This window comes from Nuphar pumila, chromosome 5, assembly GCF_984573655.1.
Source record: "Nuphar pumila chromosome 5, dmNupPumi1.hap1.1, whole genome shotgun sequence".
Lineage (NCBI taxonomy): Eukaryota > Viridiplantae > Streptophyta > Magnoliopsida > Nymphaeales > Nymphaeaceae > Nuphar > Nuphar pumila.
The window spans coordinates 122,668,014-122,695,143 of NC_143253.1; the positions used below are offsets into that span (position 1 = coordinate 122,668,014).

Genomic DNA, 27,130 nt, shown 5'->3' on the forward strand with positions numbered 1-27,130 from the left:
TGGGTGGATGAAATGGAAGAGTGCAACTGGAGTGTTGTGCGATCGTAGAATGCCATTGCAGTTGAAGGGAAAGTTTTATAGGACGACTATTAGGCCTGCTTTACTATATGGTACGGAATGTTGGGCTGCCAAGAGACATCATATTCAAAAAAAGAGTGTAGCGGAGATTCGTATGCTGAGATGGATGTGTGGAAATACAATAAAAGATAAGATTCGGAACGAAGAGATACGTAAGAAGGTAGGCGTTGCACCCATTGAAAATAAGATGAGAGAGAATCGTTTACGGTGGTTTGGACATATTCGACGAAGGCCTAATGATGATCCAGTTAGAAGGATGGAGAAATGGGAAAATATATTAGTTAAAAGAGGTCGGGGTAGGCCTAGAAAGACATGGATGGAGGTGATAGGAAAGGATATGAATGCTTTGAACCTCACCGAGGACATGGCATTGGATAGAAATGAATGGAGGAGAAGGATTCATGTGGAAGACCCAGAATGATTTTCTTTGTTGGTTCATATCGCCGACCCCAATTGTTTTGGGATGAAGGCGTAGTTGTTGTTGTTGTTGTTTTGTTGTAATGTAACCCTATTCTAAGCAGGAAAAGTAAATTTTTATTCCAATGTTTACAATTACAATTTACATAAAAAGGGAAAAGAAAATAATAGAAAATACACTCTTGAATGTCCCTGCAAAACTAGAAAACTTGTCAGTGAAAATATGTCGACTTTTCTGGATTTATCCAATAATATTTGGAAACTACTAGATTTATCCGGATATAAGCCTTTTTCATGTTTTTTTGAGATAAACATAATAAAATATCATATAAAATTGAAGAAATAATAAAAATAAACAACTTTGAAATTCAGAATTTGGAGAAAAATAACAAAAATACCCCTGAAAACAAGACTATGGCCTTGAAATCAGGGTTTTCAAAAAAGATTTTGGTAAAACTTTGGATTTAGGGCTCAAATGGATTCAAATAAACACCAAATCGGGTGTGAAGCATATAAAAAAAATATTAAAAAATCCAAATATCACAAAAATAGTGATTTTTGCCAGTGTTTTACTCGAATCGGGACTCCGCGCGCACCATGTTTTCATGATTTAATCAAATAATATATCAAATGAATTCAAAATCTGTAAAAATCGACATGGATAATTCTGATAACCCAAAAAATAAACTGCATTCAAAAAATATATTTTTGACATTATTTTAATATAAAAATTGAATAAAACCCTAAAATACGCAATTTTGCCTACAAAGCACGTATCTGTCACGGTGTCAGACCCGAATCGGGCATCAAACCACCATAAAAATTCATAAAAATTTACAGAGAGATACTAGACAGATAAACAGAGATTTTCCTTTTTACATATCGGAAAAATCATCTCCGGTTAGGGAGATATCGCTCTGGTAATATACGATTGATTTTGGCTTATATGTAACGAGTTGAAATAAATACATCCGGTTTCGGGTACTAAAAATATAGCAAATCATGTTCAAAAATTATAAAATTTTAGCAATTGACAATGGATACACAGATGAAAACACTCCTTTTGACGGATCATCGATCGGATCTCCAGTTAGGGAGATACGATATGCCCAAGTTGATCTAGGTTTTAAACAAGGTATAATGGGCTCTGTAAAACCGATTTTGATTTCTATCAAAGGAAAAATAGCAAACAGATATATAAAAATCTGAAAAAATTACAGGAAATACTAGACATGATAACGAAGACAGTGCAACTTACGGATCATCGATCGGATCTCTAACGAGGGAGATATCGCCTCGGCAAGTCGTTCCCGAATCCACATAGCGTTTTCACAGTTCAAAAAACATAGTTCGGTTTCCTATTTTTTTGACAGGGTTATAGAACCCAAAACAATCCAATTTTTTTATAGAAAATCACTGACATATTCACGGTTCAATCCTAAAAAAATTGTATTTTTTTGACAAAAACTTAAACATAAAATAACGTGGTTCCCACGTGCCCGGTATCGAAATCCATGGATTATCGATATAACATTAAAAACTTAATCTAAACTTGAAAAATAATAAAGAAAACTTGCAAATAACACCACGAATTTGGATTTGATGTTTTAATGAATAGAATAAACATGAATATGACAAATAAATAAAAAAAAATCAGGGAATACACGGTTAGAATTTGATTTAGCCTTCGAAAAGAGAGATTCGACCCATTAAAAGGGCGAATCTCATCTTTTTATTGGCTTAAACATAAAAAACGATAATTTAAACGATTTCAACGGTTTGAAATCATGAAAAATGTCCATACACAGCCTTAGATCGCTTTCTTGAAACAATTTTATGATTCTTGAATGAAAAAGAAGCTTGGAATCCATATGCAAGGGGCGGCAATGATGGAAATCATAGAAACAAGCATAAAAAATTAATGAAATAAGATAGAGAAAATTTACCTTGGAGGTTGCTGCAACAATGGAGGAAGTAAGGCTAGCTGGAGGAGAGAAAGAGAGAGCAAGAAAAGGAGAGAGAAAAAGCCTTATGAAAATCAACCCCCTTTGGGGTCCCTATTTATAGCTTTTGAAAAACCTATAAACTAGGGCTAATTAATGCTATTGTTGACTTTTCAAAATCTATCTAGAACTAACCAACAAGGGGGGCAATTTTTTGATAAACCCTAGCCTAGGTGGGATTCTAACTAACCCTAATTATCCTAACTAAAACCCTAGATGAATTAAGAAGTTTCCTAAAGTGGCGCCACTTTTGGTTTTTAAAACCCTAATTTTAAAACTTTAAAATCCCAAGTTAAAATCTAAAGTAGAAATGGAAATTTTAAAATCAAGTTTTGATTCTTCTAGACTCTTAACCTAATTAAAACACTAACTAACCCTAAACTAACCCTAACTCTTTCAAATGTGGCGCCACCCAGAGTGGGCCCTACTTGATTTTTCAAAAACGATTTTTAAAACTTGAAAATGAAAGTTTTCAAAAAGAGGTTTAGAATTTGGAATTGAAATTGAAAGTTTTTGAACTAAATAGAGTTTTGACTGGATCAGAACTCTTCTAGATGTGGCATTAACTGAGTGGGCCCCACATCAGGGTTTTGAAAAAGTTAAAATAAAGACTGAAAATGGTTTCAAAACAGAGTAAAAATCACCGAATAAAAATCAGAAGTTTTAAAAATAGAGTCCTAAGCGAACTGAAACTCTAGACTAGAGTCCTAAACCAACTAAAACTCTAAAATTTAGGTTTTTGAAAGGCAAATAAAGAGGTTTTTGAAAGATTTTCTCAAAATAAGTGAAAATAAGTCCAAAAAAAAACAATCAGGGTTAGAGTCCTAACTCAACCAAAACTCTAAAATAGAGTCCTAAATCAACTGAAACTCTGTGAAATGAACTAATTTTTGAAAAACAAGTGAAGAGAAAGAAAATGAAAGTAGAAACAGATATCAAAATGGAGACCTAACCGGATTAGGACTCTGGGACAGAGTCCTGATCGGACTGAAACTCTAGATTTTTTTGTTTTTCTGACAATAATTGAGAGAGTTTTAGAAAACAGGTGGAAATAGAATGAAATTTAAAATCAGAATTAGAGTCCTGATCCAACTGGAACTCTAAGACAGAGTCTTAGTTCAACTGAAACTCTAAAATTTTGGGTTTGTTTTCGAAAAACAAGTAAAATAAAAGCAACAGATGAAATCATGGTACAGTTCTAAACCGATTGGGACTCAGGAACAGAGTCCTGATTCGACTGAAACTCTAGAATTTTGCTTCTTTTGAAAAACATATGAAAGGATTTTCGAAAACAAGTGAAAATAGCACTAAGTAGTGAAATCATAATAGAGTTCTGACCCGACTGGAACTCTGGGGACAGAGTTCTAATTCGACTAAAACTCTAGAATTTAGGCATTTTTGAAAGATAAATAAAGGAGTTTTAAAAGGTTTTCTCAAAATTTGATAAAATGAGCTGAAAAACGAAGTTAGGGTCAGAATCCTAGCTCAACTGAAACTCTTGAAATAGAGTCCTAAGTTGACTTAAAACTCTACAAAATTAGATTTTTTTTCGAAAAACAGGCGAAAAGGTTTTAAAAACAAGTGAAAATGAGAGTTAAAACAAAGATCAGAACAGAGTCCTGATCCGATCAGGACTCTGAGGTAGAGTCCTAATTCGACTAAAACTCTGAAAATTTTGATTTTTCTGAAAACAGACAAGAAGATTTTGAGAGCTTTTCGCGAAAATAGGTGAAAACATGATGAAAACTGAAATCAGAATTAGAGTTCTGATCTAACTGCGACTCTGGGACTGAGTCCTAACTTGACTAAAACTCTCAGAATTTTGAACAAACAAAGAGGTTTTAGAAGCTTTTTCGCAAAAATAGATGAAAACAAGGTGAAAACTGAAATCAGAATTAGAGTCCTGATCCAACTGGAACTCTGGGGCAGAATCATAATTCGACTAGAATTCTGAGAATTTTTTATTTTCTGATAAACAAATGATGAGATTTTAAAAAAGACTTTTGAAAACAAGTGAAAATGAAATCAGGATAGAGTCCTGATTCGATTAGGACTCTGGGGCAAAGTCCTAATTCGACCGAAACTCTTAGAAAAATACCAAATAAGGGGAGTAAACAAGGTATGGACCCACTTCTAACTCAGAATCAATAAATGAAAGATTGAAAGGGCTTAAAATGTAAAATGACAGAGTCCTAGTCCGACTAAAACTCTGTGATAGAGTCCTAATTTGACTGAAACTCTAAGATTTTGTCTTTTTGAAAGTCAGATGAGAAGGTTTTCAAAAACAAGTAAAAAACAGGAATCGGATAGAGTCCTAGTATGACTAAAACTCTGGAACAGAGTCCTAGTCCAACAGAAACTCTAAAATTTTGGCCAAAATGAAAGGTTTTCTCGAAAATAGAAGTGAAAGGTAGAGTCTTGATCCGACTGAAACTCTGAAAAAGAGCCATAGTCCAACTGGGACTTGAGATTTTGGCAAAAATGAAAGGAATAGACTAGGGGTAGGACTACTTCTGGTTTAAAACAGAAATAGAATTTTAGAAAATGCTTAAAAAGGTGAAAAGACAGAGTCTCGATCCAGCTAGGACTCTAAAATTTTGAGAAATCCAAATGAAAGAAGTAATCCGGAAGCGACACCACCTAGATGGGTCTCATCCGAGAATTGAGTTTAAAATAAATCCAGATCGCTTTTTAAAGAAAATATTTTGAAATAAAGGAATATAAAATCCTGGGGGTTAACAAATGGCAAACATCGATCTAAAACCCAGGTTTTGAAATTGATTTCGAAAGAAAAGTTTTAAAACTCGAATCTGGATTAAATATTTTGAAAAACAAGTGTTGGATCTCGATAATGACATGCAATGAAATGACATGCAATGACATACAATGATACGAGATGATATGAAATGAGATGCAAAAGGCAAACCCTGGATGAGCGATTTAAAGTCCCAGATCCCTGGCAGAGACGAAGAATTAAAAATTCATGTCTGAGAATGAGAACTGACAATTAAAGTTGAGTCAAAATAGAGGTTAAATATTGATTGCAAGATGAAATATTGGAATTTGGTGCAAAAGTTGGGCTCTGGATGGCCCTGGCTCGGGTGTTGACCAGCTGGTTCATTAAAGGCTTTCGAGAGTGGATCCCAGTAGCAAGGGAAAAGGGTTTGTGAGCGAAGGTGAAAATTTTGGGGTGTTTACACCAAACTAATATGTACATCGTTCCTTTCGTGGTGTGCAAGTCAAAATAAGTAAAATAAACATGATAACTTTGTTTCGATATTAACTGTCCTGCAAGTACGCATAGGCGCGAAACGTAGAAACAACTGAAACTAATCTGGGGGTTTATTATGCCATGTATTTTCGATACCTCGGGTAGCTAGTTGAGTCCGCTCCTAAGGGGACGGTTGGTGACCGATAGAGGATTTCCCAAAGGCATACATAGCAAGGGATGCATCCAACTTCTACAGAAATCTATGGGATCTACCACCTAGAATAATTTTTTGTAGTCCCGTCCCCTAACTCCGATGACTGGGGACACCGAGTCATTTGTCGGAGGGGTGGTTGTTAATAACCTGTCTATCAGAATTTTTGTACCATCACATCATCTCCCTTGACGGAAACAAGTGATGAATAGGTATGTCAGGTTCTATTTTAACTGGCAACCCATTATACATGCTCTAGTGTTTCAAACCAACTCGAGCATCTTACTTGTGAAGGCGATTATCACCATTTATGTGATTTCAACAATGTGCCTTTTTGCACGCTTTGAGGTTCAGGTTATCATAAACCTCTTATCCAATTATCGTAGTACTAACATGTCATGCATGTCTGATAGTACCGCTATGATGAGAGGGGTATAGGTTTTTCAGAAAGAAACTCCAGATTTATTATGTTGTGAAAGAAACGGTGTAACCATTTTAGTTTAATTTGTCATGCTCTGGTCTTTCAAACCAACTCAAGCATCTTGCATGTGAAGGCGAATCATCACCATTATGTGATTTCAACAATGTGTTTTGCACGCTTCGAGGTTACCATAAACCTCTTATCCAATCATTGTAGTACTAACATGTCGTACATGTCTGATAGTACTGCTATGATAATAGGGGTATAGGTTTCTCATAAAAAAAACCTAGATCAATTGTTTCGTGAAAGAAACGGTGTAACCATTTTAGTTTAGTTTGACATAAATTGGTCTTTCGAAACATCTTTATATCGTTGTGCACTTTGCGTGATACGAGATCGACATGAATCTCTTATCCAATTATCGTAGTATCAAACAAGTGATGCATGTCTTACGATACCGCTTACGATAAAAGGGGTATGGGTTTCTCAGAAGAAACCCCAACCAAACACATTCTTATGCTCCCATCCGGAGATATCCGGGAGATGTCGGGTATTAAACCAAAGTTGAAAACATTTTCTCCTATCATGCCGCTTTGGAAAAAAATGTAGTTGCAATTTGGCAACCCCCAAGTGTTCAAATCTTGCTTTTCAAAACTACGTATTTTAGAATACAAAATTCTCGCAAGGAATCCTTTTTTCTTTAACGTTTTTGCGCTTATGTGTAAATCTGCATCTTTTGAAAAAGCACAAGCTCGATACAGGGTAGGATAGAATACGAACTTGTGTGTCTTACACGGTTGCATCAATGTATTAGTAATATATATATATATATATATATATTACATAATGAAGGCCTGTGCACATTTCAGCGCAATGAAAAAGTATAAAGAAAGGCTTAGTATGTGAAACCGCACATCGAGCTAAATAAATGCGTAAGCAGTGCATGAAGTACGAAACCGTACCCCAGCCAAATAAATTCGTAAGTAATGCACCAAGTATGAAACCATACCGAGCCAAATAAATGTGTAAGCAATGCACGAAGTACGAAACCGTATTGTCGCTAAATAAATGTGTAAGGAGTAGCCCATGCACGTGATAGCGCAGCGGCAAAGTAAATGACATAAAACAATGCTCAATATGTGAAACCATATATTGAGCTAAATAAATGCATAAATAGAAACTTGTGCACCTAAAAGCACAACGACAAAGTAAATGACATAAAGCAATGCTCGATATGTGAAACCACAAATCGAGCTAAATAAATGTGTAAGCAGAAGCCTGTACACGTAAAAGCATCACAACAAAGTAAATAACATAAAGCAATGCTTAATATATGAAACCACATATCGAGCTAAATAAATGCGTAAGTAGAAGCCTGTGCACATAAAAGCGCGACGGCAAAGTAAATGACATAAAGGAAAGAGGACAATGATCGCAAAACTGCGTCCTTGAATTAAATATGTGCATATAATTACAAGTTTTAAGATTTATTCGTCCATTGTCCTTTGTGCAACTTTCCCCTACCTCGAAGATTGTCGGATTCGTTGATGATTCCGAGCATAGGACTTTAAAGGCTTATGCCTTGCTGCACGTGCCGAGTTCGTTGCGTCGATTGGGTGTGCTAAAGGGTTTGTTGTACTGCGCAAAATGATGCAATAACTCAAAATAATAACCTAGCAATGCTTGTATTGTAAGGGTCGACTCGACCCTATTCGAGCCGATCAGACCGAGCCTGGCTCACACAGAGAGCGGACCGAGCTAGGCTAGGTACTGGCCAGGCTCGGTTGGATCCCCAAAACAGGAAACAACAAAAATAAGGGAGGGGGTAGGCATGGCAGTCAAGTCGAACCTGAACCGGCCCCTCTTCAACCTAGGGGGACCGAACCTAGGCTCGGTCCTGCAGGGCCCCTGCATGCGCAAGCCATAAAGGGAAGGCAGGAGGGTCGCCGCTCCTGCCTGCGCAACCCCCCTGTCGTAGTAATGAAAAAGGGAGGGGCAGGGGTTGTGCCCCTGCTCGATGCTGCCCGAACAGCAAAGGGGAGGGCAGAGGTTGCGCCCCTGCCTACCAGTCGGAAAAGAAGAGGGAGGGGGAAGGGGTTGCGCCCCTGCCCTCAGGCCTGACAGAGAGAGGGAGGACAGGGGTCGCATCCCTGCTTGCCAACCGAAAAAGGGGGGAAGGGTAGGGGTTGCGGCCCTGCCCGCCGGCCAGAAACCCAAAAAGGCCGGGGGCGGCACCCCTACCCTCAGGCTAGTCAGGAAGAGGGGAAAGGCAGGGGGTGTCGCCCCCCTGCCAGTCGGCCGAAAAAATAGGCGACGGCAGGAGGGCAACACCTCATGTCGGTTGACTCAAGCGAGAGAGAGAGGGCATGAGGGGTGTCGCCCTCCTGCCTGAGGTTAACAGAGAGACGAGAGGGCAGGAGGGAGGCAAGAAAAGAAGGCAGGAGGGGCGGCGGCCCTCCTCTATTGTGGTTTACAGGGGAACAGAGAGAGGGCAGGAGGGTCGGTGCCCTCCTGTCGGCGTCAATCCGAGAGAAGAAAAGAGGGGGGGAAAAGCAAGGAGGCGTACCTGGGACTTCAGGTTCCGCTGGCGTCGAGCAGGGCCTCCTATAAAGGGGGCTCAGGTCGTGCCCTACGCAGAGAGGGTCTCTGCGTTTTTCAACAGAGGGGAAAACAGGATGAGGGGTTGGGGAGTTGCGTAGGGGAGAGGTCGGGTGAGGGGGAGAGAGAAGGAGTAGTCGGGGCAGGCTGCATTCCTTTTTGTAAAAGAAAACCCCCCTGTGGGGGTTTTAAATAGGATAGGGGGGCTCGTGGACCCGGATCCGGGCTGGATCCGATCCAACCTAGATCCAAAACCATTTTTTCTTTGATAAAAACACGGGTCTTACATAAACTGAGATGGATGTTCTCATAACCAATACAACCTAGCTAAGCCATGGTTAAAGCAGGGTCATCTGAATATAGGCATGAAATTTCATGAACATACTACAGTCTAAAAAATAAAATCCTGATTCTTGAGCAATGGAACCAAAATATGAGATAACCAAACAGATACAAGAAAGGGCTAGTAGAAATTAAGGATTCCCTTTTACCTATTCCAAGCACGCAATGTCATTTCTGAACTTCCTTCACTCTCATCAGCTTTTTTTCCAAGATGAGAAACAAGATCCATAATCAGGGATGATAATTCACAAGTTGGAGGTATTCGGAATTTGATGGAAACCTGAAACATGTTGAGATGATTAGTAGCAATACACGCATACATATGTTTAATAGTGTTGGCATGAGAGAATACAGTGGAAAGTAGTATAGCAGAAGTGCACACACACACAAAACTCCTTTTCTTTTTCATAGTCTCCATCAAACATTAATATCATTTTATATCATACTCTATCATATATTTTAATGTCTAAAAAATCTTGTACTTTTGCTATGGAAAAAAAAGATTAAGTTTAGCTATAGCAAAGAAGGACGTGGAATCAAGAAACAACAAGTGAAGCAGATGGAAGAAAGGGTTTCTATAAGCCCATTTGAAGCAGAAAGAGAGAAGTTACTAGGAAATGTACGGTATGTGAAGTAGGAATCGCTTTTAGAACTCAAAATTGTCATACTATAACAATAGTACTATTAAATCCAAAATAACTAACTATTTTTTTGTCTTCAAAAGAAAACATACATAATCTACAATAAGTTTTTCATTTTTTAATTATATATTACAGAGTTGGCCTATGATACATGTTATATATTTAAAAAAAAATGCTAATGGATCTCTTAATTCCAACAAAAATCCTAAGTCATCAATACCATAATAACCAATAAGTAGCAACTAACATACTAACTTCATAGCATAAAACATTGGTTCTCTTGTTATTGAAAATATATCATCATAGGATATGATGTTGCCACCATCAACAAGGGAGAAAATTATTCAAAAGGTGTTCAAGTTATATGTAAATTTGCAACCTTCACATACGCTACAATGGTACCAAGCTCCTTCAAAGGAAAAGCAAAGCACATATCTCAGTGGTCCTCCAATGCCAATGAACCAACTGAATCGCCAAGTAGGCCATCAACAGGTCAGATTCAAGATCGTAAACCATATATTTGATGTTGAATAGAGCACAATCCAACCTGACTCAACACACTTTGGCTAGCATATATAGTTAGCAAGCGTTGAGCTTTGAATTTGAGACCTTTCATTGTCAAATAAGGGACGCTATAGTTGGAGTAATGCAACTGTTCAAGTTTCACATATGCCATACCAAATTTGGATTTTGAGATGAAAAATCTGACTCATCCAAATTCAAATGCAAATCAAGTCCAGGTTGGTCTGGTCAATCAGCATGGATACAACTCACTGACCCTAACCCTTTGGGATGAATTAATTATGAAATCAAAATAGATTATAGCACCTGTGGACCTTTAGCTGCAACAACAAATGATGGATAAGAACCACGTTGCATGCCGTTATATCTCAATTGTTCTTCCAGCCTTTCACGTTCTTGTCGAACAATTTTTTCCATCCCACTATTAGCTGGCCATGAGTGAAATGCAGCCTCAGTTTGTGAACTCATATCCGAATAACTGTAAACGAGAAAGTATTATAGTAACATAAAATAGAAATCACTATTGAGTGGATAGTTTCTATGTATTTCATGAAAATACAAATAAGAAAAGGATAACCAAATGGACAAAGCAGCGAGAAAATAAATTGAGGCTTCAAAATGTTGTGCATGCATACAAACTCAAGACCCAAATGAGCATTTACCCTGGAGAATCAGCATAAGATGTTTCCAGCAAAGATGTTCCAATAAAAGAACCAGCTAGAATAGCAGGCAAAATAGAACAGACTCTTGCCGAGTCAGATAACCATTCTGACCGTGATCTCCAATATTCATGCACTTTAACAGCCTCTCCTGTTAATCAAAGGAATGAAGTTCGTAATTAGTAAGTGAATATGGGCAGTATATAAGACCTATAGACTGTATAACCATAACACAAATAGGAGTACCAAACATCAACCTTAGGATGAGCACTAACACTGCAAACACTATGAAGCATCATTAATATGTAAAACACTTTTAATAAGTGTAGGTTTCTCTTGTAGACAGATAAAAAAAGTACAATTAAATGTTACAATCATTGTAAAGAGTTGGGCCCCAAATGGCCCCAGACAGAGATCTGAGCAATTCAGGATCGGATATCAAATCCACACAAGGGACTTGAGTCCTCTTTTCAGTAGAAAAGAAGGAAACATTCACAAATTACTGGCCAACTTAGGGTGGCCGGGCCGATAGTTCAGACAACTTGAGATACATGGATCTTAGATCCTCCTCAAATTAGTAAACTGACGCAATCAAACAGGAACTTAGACTTGTAGAGTTGTAGAACATTGTACTAGATGAATAGCACAAACGGCTTAACTAAATAGAGTAATCTGTCAGAAACCAGCATAAACAAAATCCTGTACGTACTTCATATACATGAAAATAAAAATGAAAGGGGACATTTTTCATGGAAAATCATCATTAGCACCAATCAGAACTGTTCGTGGAAAATCATCTAAAGGGGCATTTTTCAAAGCTCAGCATAATCAATATAAAATGATTGAAACCAGGGAACTAAACAATGTTCATATGAGCAATTGAAGAATATTTTCTATATCAGACAACCTAGATAATCTCGAAAGTAAATGGATGTAAATGCCACAGAAGTGTTATCTTAATCAGAAAATTCTGCATCAGCACCTATATCCCAGTTAGAAAAGGAAGTAAATCCTAAGTATGACTAATTTGTCAGGCAGAAAGCCCATACACCAATAGCTCATCCATGAAAAAATACACCTGGTGCATACAAAGTAGTACGCCTGTGGTCATGGTGATATTAGAAGTTAAAAATGGCTATGCCATGAGAAGCAAAAAACTCATAGAAAAAGCCAAATTGCAAGACATGGAAACATGTATTCTTAAGTTATCTAAATATTTGCCTCCAGCAGCTTCAGTGTGCAAGGACCTGAATGGTTAGTACATTGAGAAAGGTCCAGAGCCTTAGTTGCACCATATACATGGAACCTTTAACAGAAACACCACCCAAAGACATTGCAGGGGAGTGGCACACAACCGTAATCACCCCACATTGCAAATCTACAATGAAATCCATGGATTGTCTGCAACAGAGATGATTTTCAACTTAATTGACAGACGTTATCTCCAATTGGGGATTGTATTTGCTATAAGCAGCTATCCAATTCTAATCCTTAGCAACATATAGTATCAAAAATAAACATCAGTGCTTCGTATGAAGTGCAAAATGTCATCTTCCTTGAAACTTGTACTTGAGCTCCGTAGGTAAACATTGCCACCTTTCATATTCTTTGCACTTTGCAGTGTACTAAAATGAGCGGCAGATGATTCCCCACTTGGGGTTTTACTTTTACCATGTCAATAAAAAATAGTCTCCTTGAGTGTGAATCTCCGGGTTCTAAGTTTTTCATTTTTTTCATCTCAAATGCTCCTTAGGATAGAATCCATCGACCGAAATTCCTAATCAAAAGTTCCAACATATAAAGTACGCACTACTGATCAGCACTCATTTTGAGGAAACTGTCCCCAAACCGAATAAAGATAAAATGAAGAACGTAAAGTGAAACAGAAGAAAGGGCGCACCATTAACAGAGAAGATAATTTCCTTCCGTAACCAAATAGATATCATCTTAATAAAACATCAAAAATCATCATCCAAGAACTCGAAGGAACTGAAACACGACCCAAATGAAAGAAAAAAAAGTGTGAACCGATTCAGTACAGTGGTGCAGTGAAATTAACCGTTTCTCGAATGACACACAAAACCAAAAAGCGGAAAAACGCAACTAGTGGATCAATAACAAGGATTCAACCGAGAACCAAACTCGAATAAGGAAGAAAAACAAGAAAGAAGAGTGCCCAAAACCATAGAATACCGAATGGGAAGGAAAAGAGAAAGAGAGAGAGAAGAGCATACTCGTGAGGGTAAGGTGTTGGAGGTCGTTGGGGCGTGGTGAAACGGAGAGGTTGCGGGCTCCCTGACAGAGCAAGGGGAACCACGACCGGCCGAGCTTGAGGAGACGATCCATGCCTACCAAACACGCTCCTGCAATTCCCGGGAATTCTGATTCCTCTCCCTCTCTCTGTCTCTCTCTACTTGGCTCGCAGGAACTTGGCTCCCAAGAATCGGTGGCCTCCCAGGGAATTTCGGTTACGTTATTTGGAAGGCAGGCTTGCCGCCACAGAAGCATGAAATTGGGAAGCAAATGGATCGGATCCGGGTCTGATATCCGATCCGGAAAAAATCCATTTGGAGTCCTATCTTTTGTCTGATAAATAGAAATGTAAACGGCTCGGATTCGGATCCGATGCGACCAATACCATATCTGACTAATTGGATGTTGGCTAAACGGTCTCGCATTCGAATGGTGAAAATCTCATACTGGAACCACTTTTTTACATATAAACGGATTTGGATGTTCATCAAATTCAGATATTTATCAGATTCGGTAGCACAAAATCAAAACTATATCCACATCTGATTGTAATCGGATGTGGTTTTGGTTTACAAAATGCAACTAAACGGAATTGAATTCTGGGCAAAAAACGACTCGTTGACATCACTACGCGATAAGTGACATCCCAAAGGACATTTCTTGACCCAATATTTGTAATAATACTGTCAAATAGGTAAGCAACTCGCCTACTTGCCGTTTATGTGGGTAGTGTTTGAAACTCTCTCTTGTTTTTTCTCAATGTGCTAGCTTTAATAGAAACAAATAGAACTAAAAAGAATGTGTAAATCTTAAAGTGTCATGTCTCATAAACCATCCTAGATGAACTTTAAAAAGCATATGTGCAAATGTTTGCTTAATATCAACTTTAAAAAAGCATGTCTCTTATAAAAGACTTGATGGAAGTTTGTTTTTTATTAGCCGTGCAAAAAAATTGGTGTTTTTTAAAAATTTCTAAAACTGCATTCTTATTAATGCCCAAACTGTAGGTGTGTTTCTTGAAAATTTATCATAATTAAAAACAATTTACAAAAACAAGTGAATCTTTTCACGTGTTTCTTTAATCTTTTTTCTTTGGGAACACGATAAGCATTCACCTGTTCTTTATATAACTTGTAAATGTATTACCTATTTTAAATTTTAATTATATATTAATTATATATTTTAGTTTGTTTTTTTAGGCACTTAGAGAGTATCCTAATTTTATAATAGAAAAGGCAATTGTCGCACTACGAAGACATCATTATTACTATTATTATTGTTTTACCAGGCCAAAGGAAAAACAAAAAATGATTGTATTGTATGTAAAAAATGATGTGTTTTCCAAAATGGCCTATGATTTTTTAAAATCCACCCGATGTTCAAGTTTGTAATTATCCAGCTTTAAAAAGACCATTTTAATCTTTGTATGAGCACATTTTTTCAAGTTTGCGTAATATATCGATGTCCTCTCTAGATATCGCAAACTCTAAATAAAAGGTAGATTTGCACCTTGGGCATGACTGGCACAGGTTTAGAGCTAGTGGGATACCGCTGCAAAATTTCTTGTCAATCTTGAGATGTCAGTCAGATATCTTTTTAGGATAAGATATCAAAAAGTTTTTTCTCATTTAGGTATTGACATTTTTCTCTCTTTTTTTAAACAACTTTTTTTTTACTGCCAATCTCAAGGGTGAAGTATCGCCAAAATTTTGGTTGTAGACCACTAGTTGAAGACCACAAAGAACCTTAGTTTATGTGAAAAATAGCCCTAGGGTGCGGACAATCAACTTTCATACTCAATTGTTTAGGAGTGTAACCATAATATATGTATTGATCGCTACATATACGTGATTTTAGTCCAATATTTGCAAAATTACGAGGTTATGTTTAACATGAGGTTCACAAATATTTTATGCAAACTTTGTGAGGTATATACAAATTAAGTAGGACATTTGTGAGGTTACATGGTTCAATTTAGCAATAGGTTCGCACATTTTTTAATATGGATTTTATATTATTGTAGACATCAAAATTTCTCAAGATGCCCAAAATACTAATATCTTTGAAAGAATCAAGTTGTAGGTTAGAGTTCACAAAGAGGATAGCACGAGGAAACCTAGAAGATCCGTTGGACTGCTAAAGCAGTTTAGCCATCCGACCCTAGATGGCTATCTCAGTTTAGTCATATGACCTTGGACGACTATCACAGTTTAGCCATCCAACACCTGTCTTGTTATTTCCAGACGGCTACTCCAGTTCAGCCATCTAGCCAATCCAACATTTGGTTTATCCTCTCTTGAGGACGACCAAACATGTTTAGTCGTCTATCTCTAGACGGATAAACCAGTTTAGTCATCTATCTCTAGACGGACAAACCAGTTTAGTCGTCCAATCAATTTGAGCAAATGAGGCATATTAGCCTTATCTCTAACCATTTTTTTACGATTTCGAGATAATATGTCCTCCGGATAAACTTTCTCCCAAAAAGAACTCCTCCCAAACAGCCTCACCTCTTATCCAAAATGAGAACGAATCCATTTGGACCATATCTAAACCTGAAAAGCCCCATGATTCAAATTCGTTCTAAACACCTACAAATAGGGGTTCACCCCTATGATCAGGAGGAAGAAAGAAGACATTTGAATGTTGGCATTAAGAAGAATGAATGCAAGACTGCTGAAACACATCTCTTCGATCTTTCTCACTTGCGTGGAGGTTCTACTGAAACAATGGTAGAAAACCCTCACTTTCTAGCGAAAGTGCTGTCAGACGAAAAAAAGGAACTCAAAAGCCAAAAATGAACCCCAAGTCCAAAAAAATGTGTTTTTTTTTTCATTTTCCTCTTTTTATTTGTTTATTTTATTCATTGAATTAATTTTAATAGTTTATAGTAGATACTTATACATTTCTTTTGTTTACTTGCATCGTTCGTTGTGTGTGTTGCATTACATAATCAAAAGACGTGCTCCAACTTTACCTTCCCTTTGGCGAGGGATGGTCGAAGTTCGAACGACGTCCCCACATTTTTTTAAAGGAGTTTTTAGCGATTTAAAAGCTAAGTCTTAAAAAAAATTATAAACATTTTTTAGCGATCATGATGGGACATCGTTTTCCTTTGAAATTCCATAGTGAGATCTGCATTTCAATCGTTATTTTTAGTCGTCCACCCTATTCTTTTCGCATTCTAGGTAGTCTGAGCGCCTATCCGCGCCTGCATTTTTTATGCTTTTAAAAGTATTGTTGTTTTGTTTGGATGGCTATATTAGGTTTAATCGTCCATCTTGCTTTTTCTAGCAGACTTGGTAGTCCGAGGGTTTGTCTGCATTCCTATATTTTTATTGCTCTTGAGAATATCGATATTCTATTTGGATGACTAATTTAGGTTTAGCAGTCCATTCAACTTTTTTTGCGGACTTGGTCCTCCGAGGCCCTGCCTGTGTATTGCTTGCTCGTCGTCTACTCTATTGTAGCTAACAGGTTTCGCCGTTCAACCAGACTCTGTTCATGACATATTTGGTTATCTGACTGAAATTTGCCTTTCTCATTTTATATTTTTTACAGATTAGTCATCCATGTCCTGCATATCCTTTTTGCAGTCTTGGTCATCTTGGCCCTGCGACCTCATTACAGACTTGGTCGTTCAAGCCATGCAAGTTTCCTACAAATTGGTTATCCAGGTCTTGCCGATCTTTTTTCGTTGACTTGGTTGTCTTGGCCTTGCGACCTCATTGCAGACTTGGTTGTTCAAGCCCTGCAAGTTTCCTTCATATTGGTCGTCTAGGTCCTGTAGATCCTTTTCACGAACTTGGTTGTCTTGGCCCCGCGACCTTATTGCAGATTTGGTCATTCATGTCCTACAAGTTTCCTGCAAATTGGTTGTCTATGTCCTGCACATCCTTTTTGCAGACTTGGTCGTCTTGGCCTTTCAACCTCATTACAAATTTGGTCGTTCAGGCCCTGCAAGTTTCCTTCAGATTGGTCGTTTAGGTTCTACAGATCCTTTTTGCAGACGTGGCCATCTTGGCCTTGTGACCTCACTGCAGATTTGGCCATTCAGGCCCTACGAGTTTCCTGCAGAGTTGGACATCCAGACCCAACATCTCTTTGGTCGTGCAAGGCCATTTTTCTATTTTAGTTGTATGTCCTAGTTTGGTAGTCCAACCATTTAGTTGTCTAGAACAATTTGGTCGTCTGGCCTTGTTTGGCTGTCTAGGAACCGTTATCCCGAACCTTGATTTTATTTAGTTTTTTTTTTCGAATATAGGTCTTTTCATTAGTTTCATAAATGAATATTAGGTATAGACTTTTATCACATTTTAAAATACCATTGTTGAAGAATTGCATGACATTTATAAATTGGGAAAACATAACATCCAACCATTTTAGGATATTATTTGAAAACCTTATTTTTTTAATTGTGTGCTTCATGCTTTTTTTTCCATTATCTCTTTTAAGATTAAAATCCTCATTTTGTTTTGGATTTTCAACCCCCCTCTGTCTTACAATTTGGATCTTCGGATCCCCCACCTCTACCTTTAAGTTATTAGCTTGAGTATATTGGTAGCGGTACCATTCAAATTCAAAATATTTATACCAATACTTTTTAGTTATTAGCTTGAGTACATCTGGTATATGATCTAAAAGGGAACCCCTATCTTAGAAGTCGAAGAAACCTCACAGATCTGTGAAGTGCTTTTCGATAAGACTTACGTTACTCGTTCGATTGTAAAATTTCTCTTTACTTGTTTGGGCTTCTTTGAATCACCTATTTGGGGTATCATGAATACCCGATATCGGACCAAGAAGATCAACCCCCTGTTTTTTCAAGAGGAACCACCTCAGAAAAATCCCACTTATGGGATGTCACTCCATCTGCTTAGACCCATGTATAGGATGTCATATTAGATGTTGCCAAATGCCACCTACGATGTGGATCCGAACAAAGACACTCACACTGATGTTCCTAGAGAGATTGAAGATGCTCGAGAAAAATGGAAAGGATCCAGTACAGCTAGAGTCCAGTTGTTGTTGATACTCTCAAGTTCCTTGTAACACTCCTCCAACATATTACGAGATGGATGACTCCAGCACAAAGGAGTCAGACAAAAGGCGAGTCCACAAAACTTACCGGGTCAGATCCCCCACCCTAAATCGATATAAGTTGGCAAAGATGATACATCATATGAGGAAAATTAAGAGAAGGATAAGAGAATTACAAGAAAGAGAAGAGTATCAATGGGCCCAAGAGGCATGGGAAGAGGAGACAGACAAAGATGCCCAAAAACAAGAATATTGAGGTGAATCCCAAGTATCTAGTCGGGAGAGGAAAGCTCACAGACACCATGTAACCCGCTCGATATACACTGGATTCTCAGAGTCGGACAGAGAAATAAAATCCCTTGAGGACATGGTCCAGAATCTCAACACCAGAATGAGATATGTGGATATGGACCAAAGGGATTATTCTATAAAAGACTTCTTACATGAAGGGTGTGATGATGAAAATAAAGTTTCTCATAAGTTTTTGAAATTCGAAGAAAAAGGTGACCCGAAAACTCACCTAGCACTACTTATAAGAACCATGGTCAAATATCAAAATAACAATTGGAGGCTGATAAACTTGTTTCCTAGGAACCTGGAAGGAGAGGCATTGGACTGGTTTGTCACCCTAAATCTTCAAAACATTTGAGAGTTAAAGCAAATTATCAACATGTTCATGGAGTCGTTCTATTTTAACGTGGCGACCCTGCCCACTATTAGCCAATTGTATGACCTCGGGCAGAAGAAGGAGGAGGGTGCCCACGAGTTTATAAACTGATGGAGGTCTATGGCCAATAAGATGAAGGAGTTGATCTCAGACTCCATGCACTAGTTATAATCATGGATAATTTCTCCCAACCCCTGGAAGGTCTCATCAACATAGCTTAGATGAAAATTTATGCTATTAAAAGAGAGGTATATGATGAATTTCTAAAGAGCAATAAGGACAACACTACTAGCAAGAGATCAAAACTGTTCAAATCCCAAGTTAATGTCGTCTAAACCTTCAGACAAGGTCAGAAACATGGCCATAATGTCCATAAGCAGGTCACCATGACCAGATGCAGGGCCACCAAGGCCAGAGGGGAGGTAACTAGTGAGGTGCCCCCAACAAACATAACGAGAAGGAATGTGGGTACATCAGAAATCCAAAGTGGACCAGGGACGAGAGGTTCACAAAGTTTAAACAAACTCGATCACAGGTTTTGGATTTGTTGTTGCAGGATGGTTTGATTAAATTGCTTGAAATATCAAACCCACATAAATGAAGGGTGAGGACTCATCCAAATAGTATCGGTTTCACAGTACGGTGAGTCATGACTCTGAAGAGTGTTATGTTCTCAAGCATGTGATTCAGGACAATATTCAGAGTGGTGAGTTATTGGTGGATGAGAAACCATAGAACCAGAGCAACAATAACCTAGGCATTTTGCAAGAGCCATTTCCAAATCATAATTTGGAAGATGAGGTCCAAGCTTGTGAACAAATGGAGAATTGGCTCCCATAAAAGGCTATAAAGCAAAGACCACCTATCAATTCAGTGGTTTTCATCCCTCGGGTCCTCACATGCAATATTAGTCCTCAGCAATTGCCTGTAACTCTGCCAATGTGCTTCTAAAGAGGGGTGCGAGTACAAGGTAGGCAAATTTCAAGGAACAACCAAGAAATCTCATGAGAGTCCCCTTAGATAAATACAATTTGTATGGACCCTCTAGACAACAATTATATCAGGATTTTCCCCCAAATGTCTTATCACAAAGATACTGGCACAAAAAATGTTAGTCTCTTTGCACTCTCTTATAAGAATAGTCAGCCAAAAAATGATATGAGTCAAATCGCATGTCCAAAAAAGAATTATTAGCTAAAAGTCCTGAATAGAGTATCACCCTTGCTGCCTCACCAAATTGACTCTCAATATAAATTTGGTAAGGGAGAGGTAACCCCCTCATCAAGCTCACTAATGAATGGGGCATCATTTAGTTTAAGCCAAACGTCAATAATGGACCCCTATAAAAGGCCCGAGGACTTCCATAATAGGGGCAAGATAGATGACTCCCACCTCATGAGTCACCCCTTATACTAGCATATGCAAAAACATAGAAATTGATGGAGAATCACCTTATACATGGGGTACTAACCTTTTAAAGGATTTAAAAAAAAACATGGCATAAAAGAGACTCTCCCAACAATGCCAAAGGCAACGACCCAAGGTCTAGGTTACAAAAAAACTAAACAGAAAAGGGGTACATTTTCTCTGCATCAACTCAGTTTGGGCTCATAGAAGTCAAATAGCCACTCGAGCTCCTCTTCCTCTCGTTCTGAAAAAAAAAAGGCTGGCATGCTAAAAAAAAGGCGATTGCAAGTTAAGGCAGAGTTGTAATTATATGGAGAAAAAAAAAACTTGCATGGATCATCATCCCACGACCCGAGGTAAGCCTTAAAAAAAATTGAATTTTGTAAAACGGTACTTTGAAAAAACAAAAAATCAAAAACTAAATTTTTTTAAAAATATATAAGTTCTCATAATTCAAAAAAAGAATACACAAAAAGCTAAAAAAAAATCCAAAAGTTTTTTATTTATAGGGTCCAAGCTATCCTCTTCATTGCATAAGCATATTATTCCTGTCGACCAGATTAAGGAAGCTTTTGTTTATTTTTAGACCATTTCAAATGATGCCTTTATGTCAAAATCATATGGGGAAAGTCAAATGAGTCTAAACCTATCTAGAACCCGAAGACAAGGCATCACAAACAGTACTTTGAAAAAACAAAAAATCAAAAACTAAAAATTTTAAAAAACATAAAAGTTCTCATAATTCAAAAAAGAATATACGAAAAGCTAAAAAAAATCCAAAATTTTTTATTTATAGGGTTCAAGCTATCCTCTTCATTGCATAAGCATATTATTCCTGCCGACCAGACTAAGGAAGCTTTTATTTATTTTCAGATCATTTTAAATGATGCCTTTCTGTCAAAATCACATGGGGCAAGTCAAACAAGTCTGAACCTATCTAGAACCCAAAGATAGGGCATCACAAACTCATTTGAAAGTTCAAAACTCTTAGACAAAAAGGAACCTCTACCGGCCAAGCATCCAAACATCTAATCCCAAATTGGCTCGACCTTGTTCGGCGAGACCCAATTAATTTTGAAAGCCCGATATACTTCTGGGCATTGGACTGACCTCGTTCAAAGGGTCCCACAACAATATCTACGTCCAAGTTGTCCTAGATACTGGTCCAACCTCGTTCAGCGAGACTACAAACGGTCTTGACGTTCTAGTTATCCTTTAACTGATAGACCCTTGTTCAATAAGACCCATAACAATCTTGGCAGTCCAGTTTGCCTTAACTCCCATAGTCATAGGAGAAATATAAAACTTCATCATCATGTTAAGCATATCATTGCATTGATCATTAAAGGTTAGAGACCTTCCCCCAAGGCAGATTCAACTCTCATCACAAGTGTCCTTCCTTTAAATAGGTCCTTGCACACGAGAGTCTAGCACATAAGGCATCTGATTATTAGGGTAAGATAAGAAGGGATACAGTAAGACCAATGTACTTTTATCAAATAATTCTAACTCATTAGTCCATAAAGATGAATTGTAGGGCCACAAGATTATTACCAATGCATAAATGTAAAGCCTTCGAAAGTTCACCTAAGTGACCAACTCTCTAGGAAAATAGTAAGATGGTGAATACCTTCAATGCTAATTGGCTCATATATCGGTCCCTAGAGAAACATTTACTTTTATCTCAATAGGAAAATATTAAAAAAACATGCATAAAAAATATGACTGCATTTAAGCTAATACTTACAATTGGGACCACGGCATGGTGGCAAGCTTCGGTCGTGAAACGACCTTCGAGGCAGGGATTGAAAAAAATTTGAGTGCTAGGAGAAATCTGATATTTACTTATAAAACTTATGACAAACAGGCAGGCTTCAATCTGGTGTTTTTGGAGATAGAGGTTGGATAAATATAGACATCCCTCCTTGATTGGGTAGTCATGAAACCCATGATTGTCAGATCTCAGTTCAAGGGATGACAAAAGTAAGGAATAAACCCCTTGCAGGATAAAAGTTGAGGCTAAAAAATGACTTGCCTAAGGGCAAAATCTGTATTGGAGCATATTCCACCCGAACTCTAGTCTTTCAGAGTTCAAGCCTTAGTGAGAACCATTAGACCCAACAAAAATGCTTTGAGACATAATCTCATGTCCCTAAAACTAGTTGCTTGAAACTAAGGCGAAATTAAAGGAGAAATATCTCAATGAAGTCGACTGTCTCTACCTTATACAAACTTGAGAGAATAAAAGTTTAAAGTGTATGAATCTCATGTGCATAAATCAACTTATTAAGAAGATTATAATTTTAAAAAAACATGACTTTATATTATCAATCATTCATAGTTGTCATAGGCTACCCACTCTATTATAAATGCATGAGTCTCACTGCATACAAGCTTATTGCATGCATCCAAGAGTTTAACCATAGATATCCTGAGTATAAGAAGTACACAAAAAGATATGCTCTATCTTTGTCATTACCATACCAAAGTATGCTTGACTTTTCTCACTGGGCAAAAAAACTCTCTTTATTGGGGCAACTACATCCTATTCATAAACCCACAAGAGGTGTAGGACTCTTAGTGCTTGTCCCTACAAATTCTCAAAAAGAAAATCATTAACAAAGGCATTAAAAAATCAAAATATTCTAAAATGGCATGAAAGGGAGCCACATTTCTCTTGTGTTATCCCTGCCTAAAGCCCAACATTTTCTCTCATTATTATAAATAAAGTATTTTTGGATACTGACACCAACCTCACTCGAAAAAACCATCAAATGGTCTTGGCAACCAGTCTTCTAGGAACGACCCAACTTCGCTCGGCGAGACCATGCACATTATAGAAAATCTGGCTTACCTCTCAACACTGACACCAACCTCACTCGACAAAACTACAAGATGGTCTTGGCAATCCAGTTGTCCTCGAACTAATCTAACCTCGATCCATGAGACCTATGACGGTATCGAACAATCCAACTCTTTTTTTTGAATGTTTGCACCGACCTTGTTTGACGAGACTAATCATGGTCTTAGCAATCCAAATTTTTTTATACACTAGCCCAACCTCATTCGACATGACTAAATTCAACATTGACAACCTAGTGTTCCAAACCTTCAGTGTCTACTTATTTGTCATAAAATGAATCACATCGATTAATGACAAATAAGAACATTTAGAGACACTAATTTTTCTCGATATACCCAAAATGCTAGCATCTTTGAAATAATTAAACTATAGGTTGGAGTTCACAAAGTGGATAACACAAGAAAAGTTGGAGGATCCGTTGGATGGCTCAAGCAATTTAGCCATTTGAACCTAGATGGCTATCTCAATCTAGCAGCTCATCCTTGGATGACTATCTCAGTTTAGCTGTCCAACACCTGCTTTATCCCTTCCAAACGAATACTCTTGTTCAGTCGTCCAACCAATATATGGACAAACCAGTTTAGCCATCCATCTATGGACAAATATTTGGTTTATCCTCTCCAAAGGATGGCCAAACATGTTTAGTCATCCATCTATGGACGTACAAACCAATTTAGTCATCCAATCAGTTTGAGCAAAATGAGGAACATTTGCCTCGTCTCCAACCACTTTTGCATGATTTTGAGAAAATATTTTCCTTGGATAAAAAAATTCCCCGGATGGACTCCTCCCAATTAGCCTCACCTCTTGATCGGAATGAGCATGAATCCATTTAGATCAGCTCTGAACCAAAAAAGCCTAATCATCTAGATTCATTTTGAACACCTACAAATAGGGGTCCACCCATAAGATCGGGGGGAAGGAAGACTTCTGAATGTTGGCACTGAGAAGAACAAATACAAGACCGTTGACACCCATCACTTCGATCTTTCTTACTTGCGCAGAGGTTCTACCGGAACAACTATAGAAAACCTTCACTTTTCGACGAAAGTGCTGCCAAACAGACGAAAATAACTCAAAAGCCTAAAACATACCTCAAGTCTGAAAAAGGTGTGTTTGTTTCCCCTTTCCTTTGTTTTATTTGTTAATTGTATTCATCTAGTTAACTTTATTAGTTTAGAGTAAATACTTTCACATTTCTTTTGTTTATTTGCATAATTCATTTGTGTGAGTTGTGGTATGGAATCAAAAGGCATGCTTTGTCTTTACATTCCCTTTGGTGAGAGATAGTCAAAGTTCAAACGACGTCCCCACATCCTTTTAAAGGAGTTTTTAGTGATTTAAAAGGTAAGCCTAACATTTTTTTTATCAACAATTATATAATAATACTTAGTCAGGTATTTGCGACGTTTCGAGGTTTGGGTTTAAAAGGATGTTTACATATATGATTATATAAACTTCGTGATGTCCACCAAAAAACTTGCATACCTCCTTTTAAGTGAGAGTTTGCGATACGGTTCTTTCCAGAAATAAATAAAAAAAAGAAACAAAATAAAAAATATATACTTTATATATGATTCAACAAAGCATGTGAAGTTACACATGTTCGCATGCAAAAAATTTGAGTAGATTGATATGTATTTGCATCTCTCTTAAAAAAATCACTTGTTTGTGAGAAAACTCACGTATTTGGGAGTAAATTCACATCTTTGAAGTAACTTCACATATTTTGAGTAACTTCGCATATTTGGAGGAATTGCACATATTAGGAGGATATATATGCCCACTTAGTTAGGTATTTGTGAAGTTTTGAGGTTTGGGCTTAAAATGATGTTTACAAATAGTATTATGCAATCTTCTTGATTTTTGCAAAAAAAAAAGTGAAGACCTCCTTTTAAGTGGGAGTTTGCAATACTCGAAGAGCATAGCGATATATCGTGTGAACTTTGCTAGTTTCACACATGAGAAGGATAAAAAAGGTTTAACGAAGTTGGTTATTTGCAGTTTTGGTCATTAAGTGAAATTTGGCAAATTATGGACTTTTTAGTTTAACATGTCATTTTTTACTGTACAATATGATCATTTTTCATATTTTGTATGCAACAACTTATGACCATCCATCTCAACATTTAGTGAGATAGACACTACACCCATATCGAGAAATGCCAGGATGAGTGGTTGTCAAGCAGGTTAGTGCATGACCATTATGCACTGACACTGCATACAATGCCAAAACAAGGGTGTATAGGGTAGGGGATAATCCAAAACTCAAAACCACCCAATGTAAGAACAATTTTCAGTGTTGGTGACCCATTGTCGAAGCAACCCCATGGCTATATTCTTTAATAAACTCTTTGAAATTATAGTCGTATAAAATTTTTGGATCTCAGTAGGGTCTTAATCTTAGATTAGGCTTGAGACTGGGTTTTATACTTTCAAACCAAGAATAGGTCCATCTAATAATTCTTGAGGAAACTCACTTTTAAAGCGTAAAACTACACATTTCTTTCACACTTTTGAAGCTTTATGAAAAACTTTCTCTGTAGACCATAATTTAGATGTTGAGCACACTTTATGGTTCTACAAATTCTATTCTCGTAATTAAAAATTTTGTTTTGCAAATTATGAATAATTAAAAGATTTAAAATATACCCAAAGTCCCATTTTTTTTGCCATAAGTTATCTACATAAAATGATCGTATTGTATGAAAAAATAACATGTTTCCCTAAATGCTCCAAAAATCCTGAAATCTGTCCCATGTCCAATACCACAAGTAGTCAACTTTGTTATAACCTTTTTACCCTTTGCATGTGTGAAACTCACGAAGTTCGTGCGATATATAGAACCCTAAGCATTTTCTTTATTTTTTTATGGCAAGTCCCGTAAATTTTTTTTGTTGCATTCCGACGAGCTTGTAGTATCATTCTTCTTATCTACTTAACCTGTTTGGTCAAAAGCTAAGTTTCATATGAACAATATATATATATATATATATATATATATATATATATATTTCATTCTATTTTTTTTTTATAGATACGAGCGTTTAATAGCCTCATACATATTTCTGTTTTATTGTTGTGATATTTTTTGTATGTTTCTTATGTTTTATTTAATATTTGCTACTGTATTTATTGTTTAGAGTTTACTATATTTATGGTCTTTTTCACATATATATATATATATATATATATATATATATATATATATGCATGTGTGTGTTATAGTTGATTTATGTTTGTTTGTTTGTCCTTTAATTAATATTTGATATCTTTGTGTTTGTATAATGTGGCTAGAGTTTACTGTTCACTACCATTGAATAGGGGTTAATGAGTTATTGTGGGTAGTTGGTTTTCATAGTAGTTATTGTAGGTAGTTATGTTAATTGAATATATGAAGTATATATAGATGATATTTTCTCACAAACTAGTTTTATTAGATATTTATGGTAGCATTTGATGTTGTTGATAATGAGTCAAATGATTCATGAGCATGTTTTTTTAAGCATATAAAGAAACAACTCATACGCTTTGATAAATATAACAAGGAAGCACAACTTAAAGTTATCTTAGATAGGCATGAAGGTCTAAAGTATATTGTCTTCTACACATGGCCTACATGTCGTGTTCGATATTGCTTTAAATATTTGACAAAATACTTTTCTAAAAAAATTGGTTCACCACTTAGTTTCCATTGGTAGAGTGCAACTCAAAAAGCTACAAGACGCTATTGCAATTATTTCCTTCAAAAAATTTGAGAATAAGACGAAGCCACATACAATTATGTTGTCACTGAC

At 37.0% G+C, this 27,130-nt stretch overlaps 1 protein-coding gene across 1 annotated transcript in view; it reads right to left on the bottom strand.

Annotated features, from left to right (window-relative positions):
- LOC149838469 (uncharacterized) overlaps positions 1–13,496 on the bottom strand; it is a 56,965-nt gene extending 43,469 nt beyond the window's left edge. The window contains exons 1-4 of the mRNA XM_090006606.1: positions 13,338–13,496; positions 11,107–11,254; positions 10,751–10,922; positions 9,431–9,561 (exon numbers count right to left, since the gene is read on the bottom strand). Of these exons, the coding sequence (XP_089862732.1) occupies positions 9,431–9,561; positions 10,751–10,922; positions 11,107–11,254; positions 13,338–13,449 (563 nt within the window). The 5' untranslated portion in view covers positions 13,450–13,496. The remainder of the gene's footprint in view (positions 1–9,430; positions 9,562–10,750; positions 10,923–11,106; positions 11,255–13,337) is intronic.
- Positions 13,497–27,130: the final 13,634 nt, after the last annotated feature.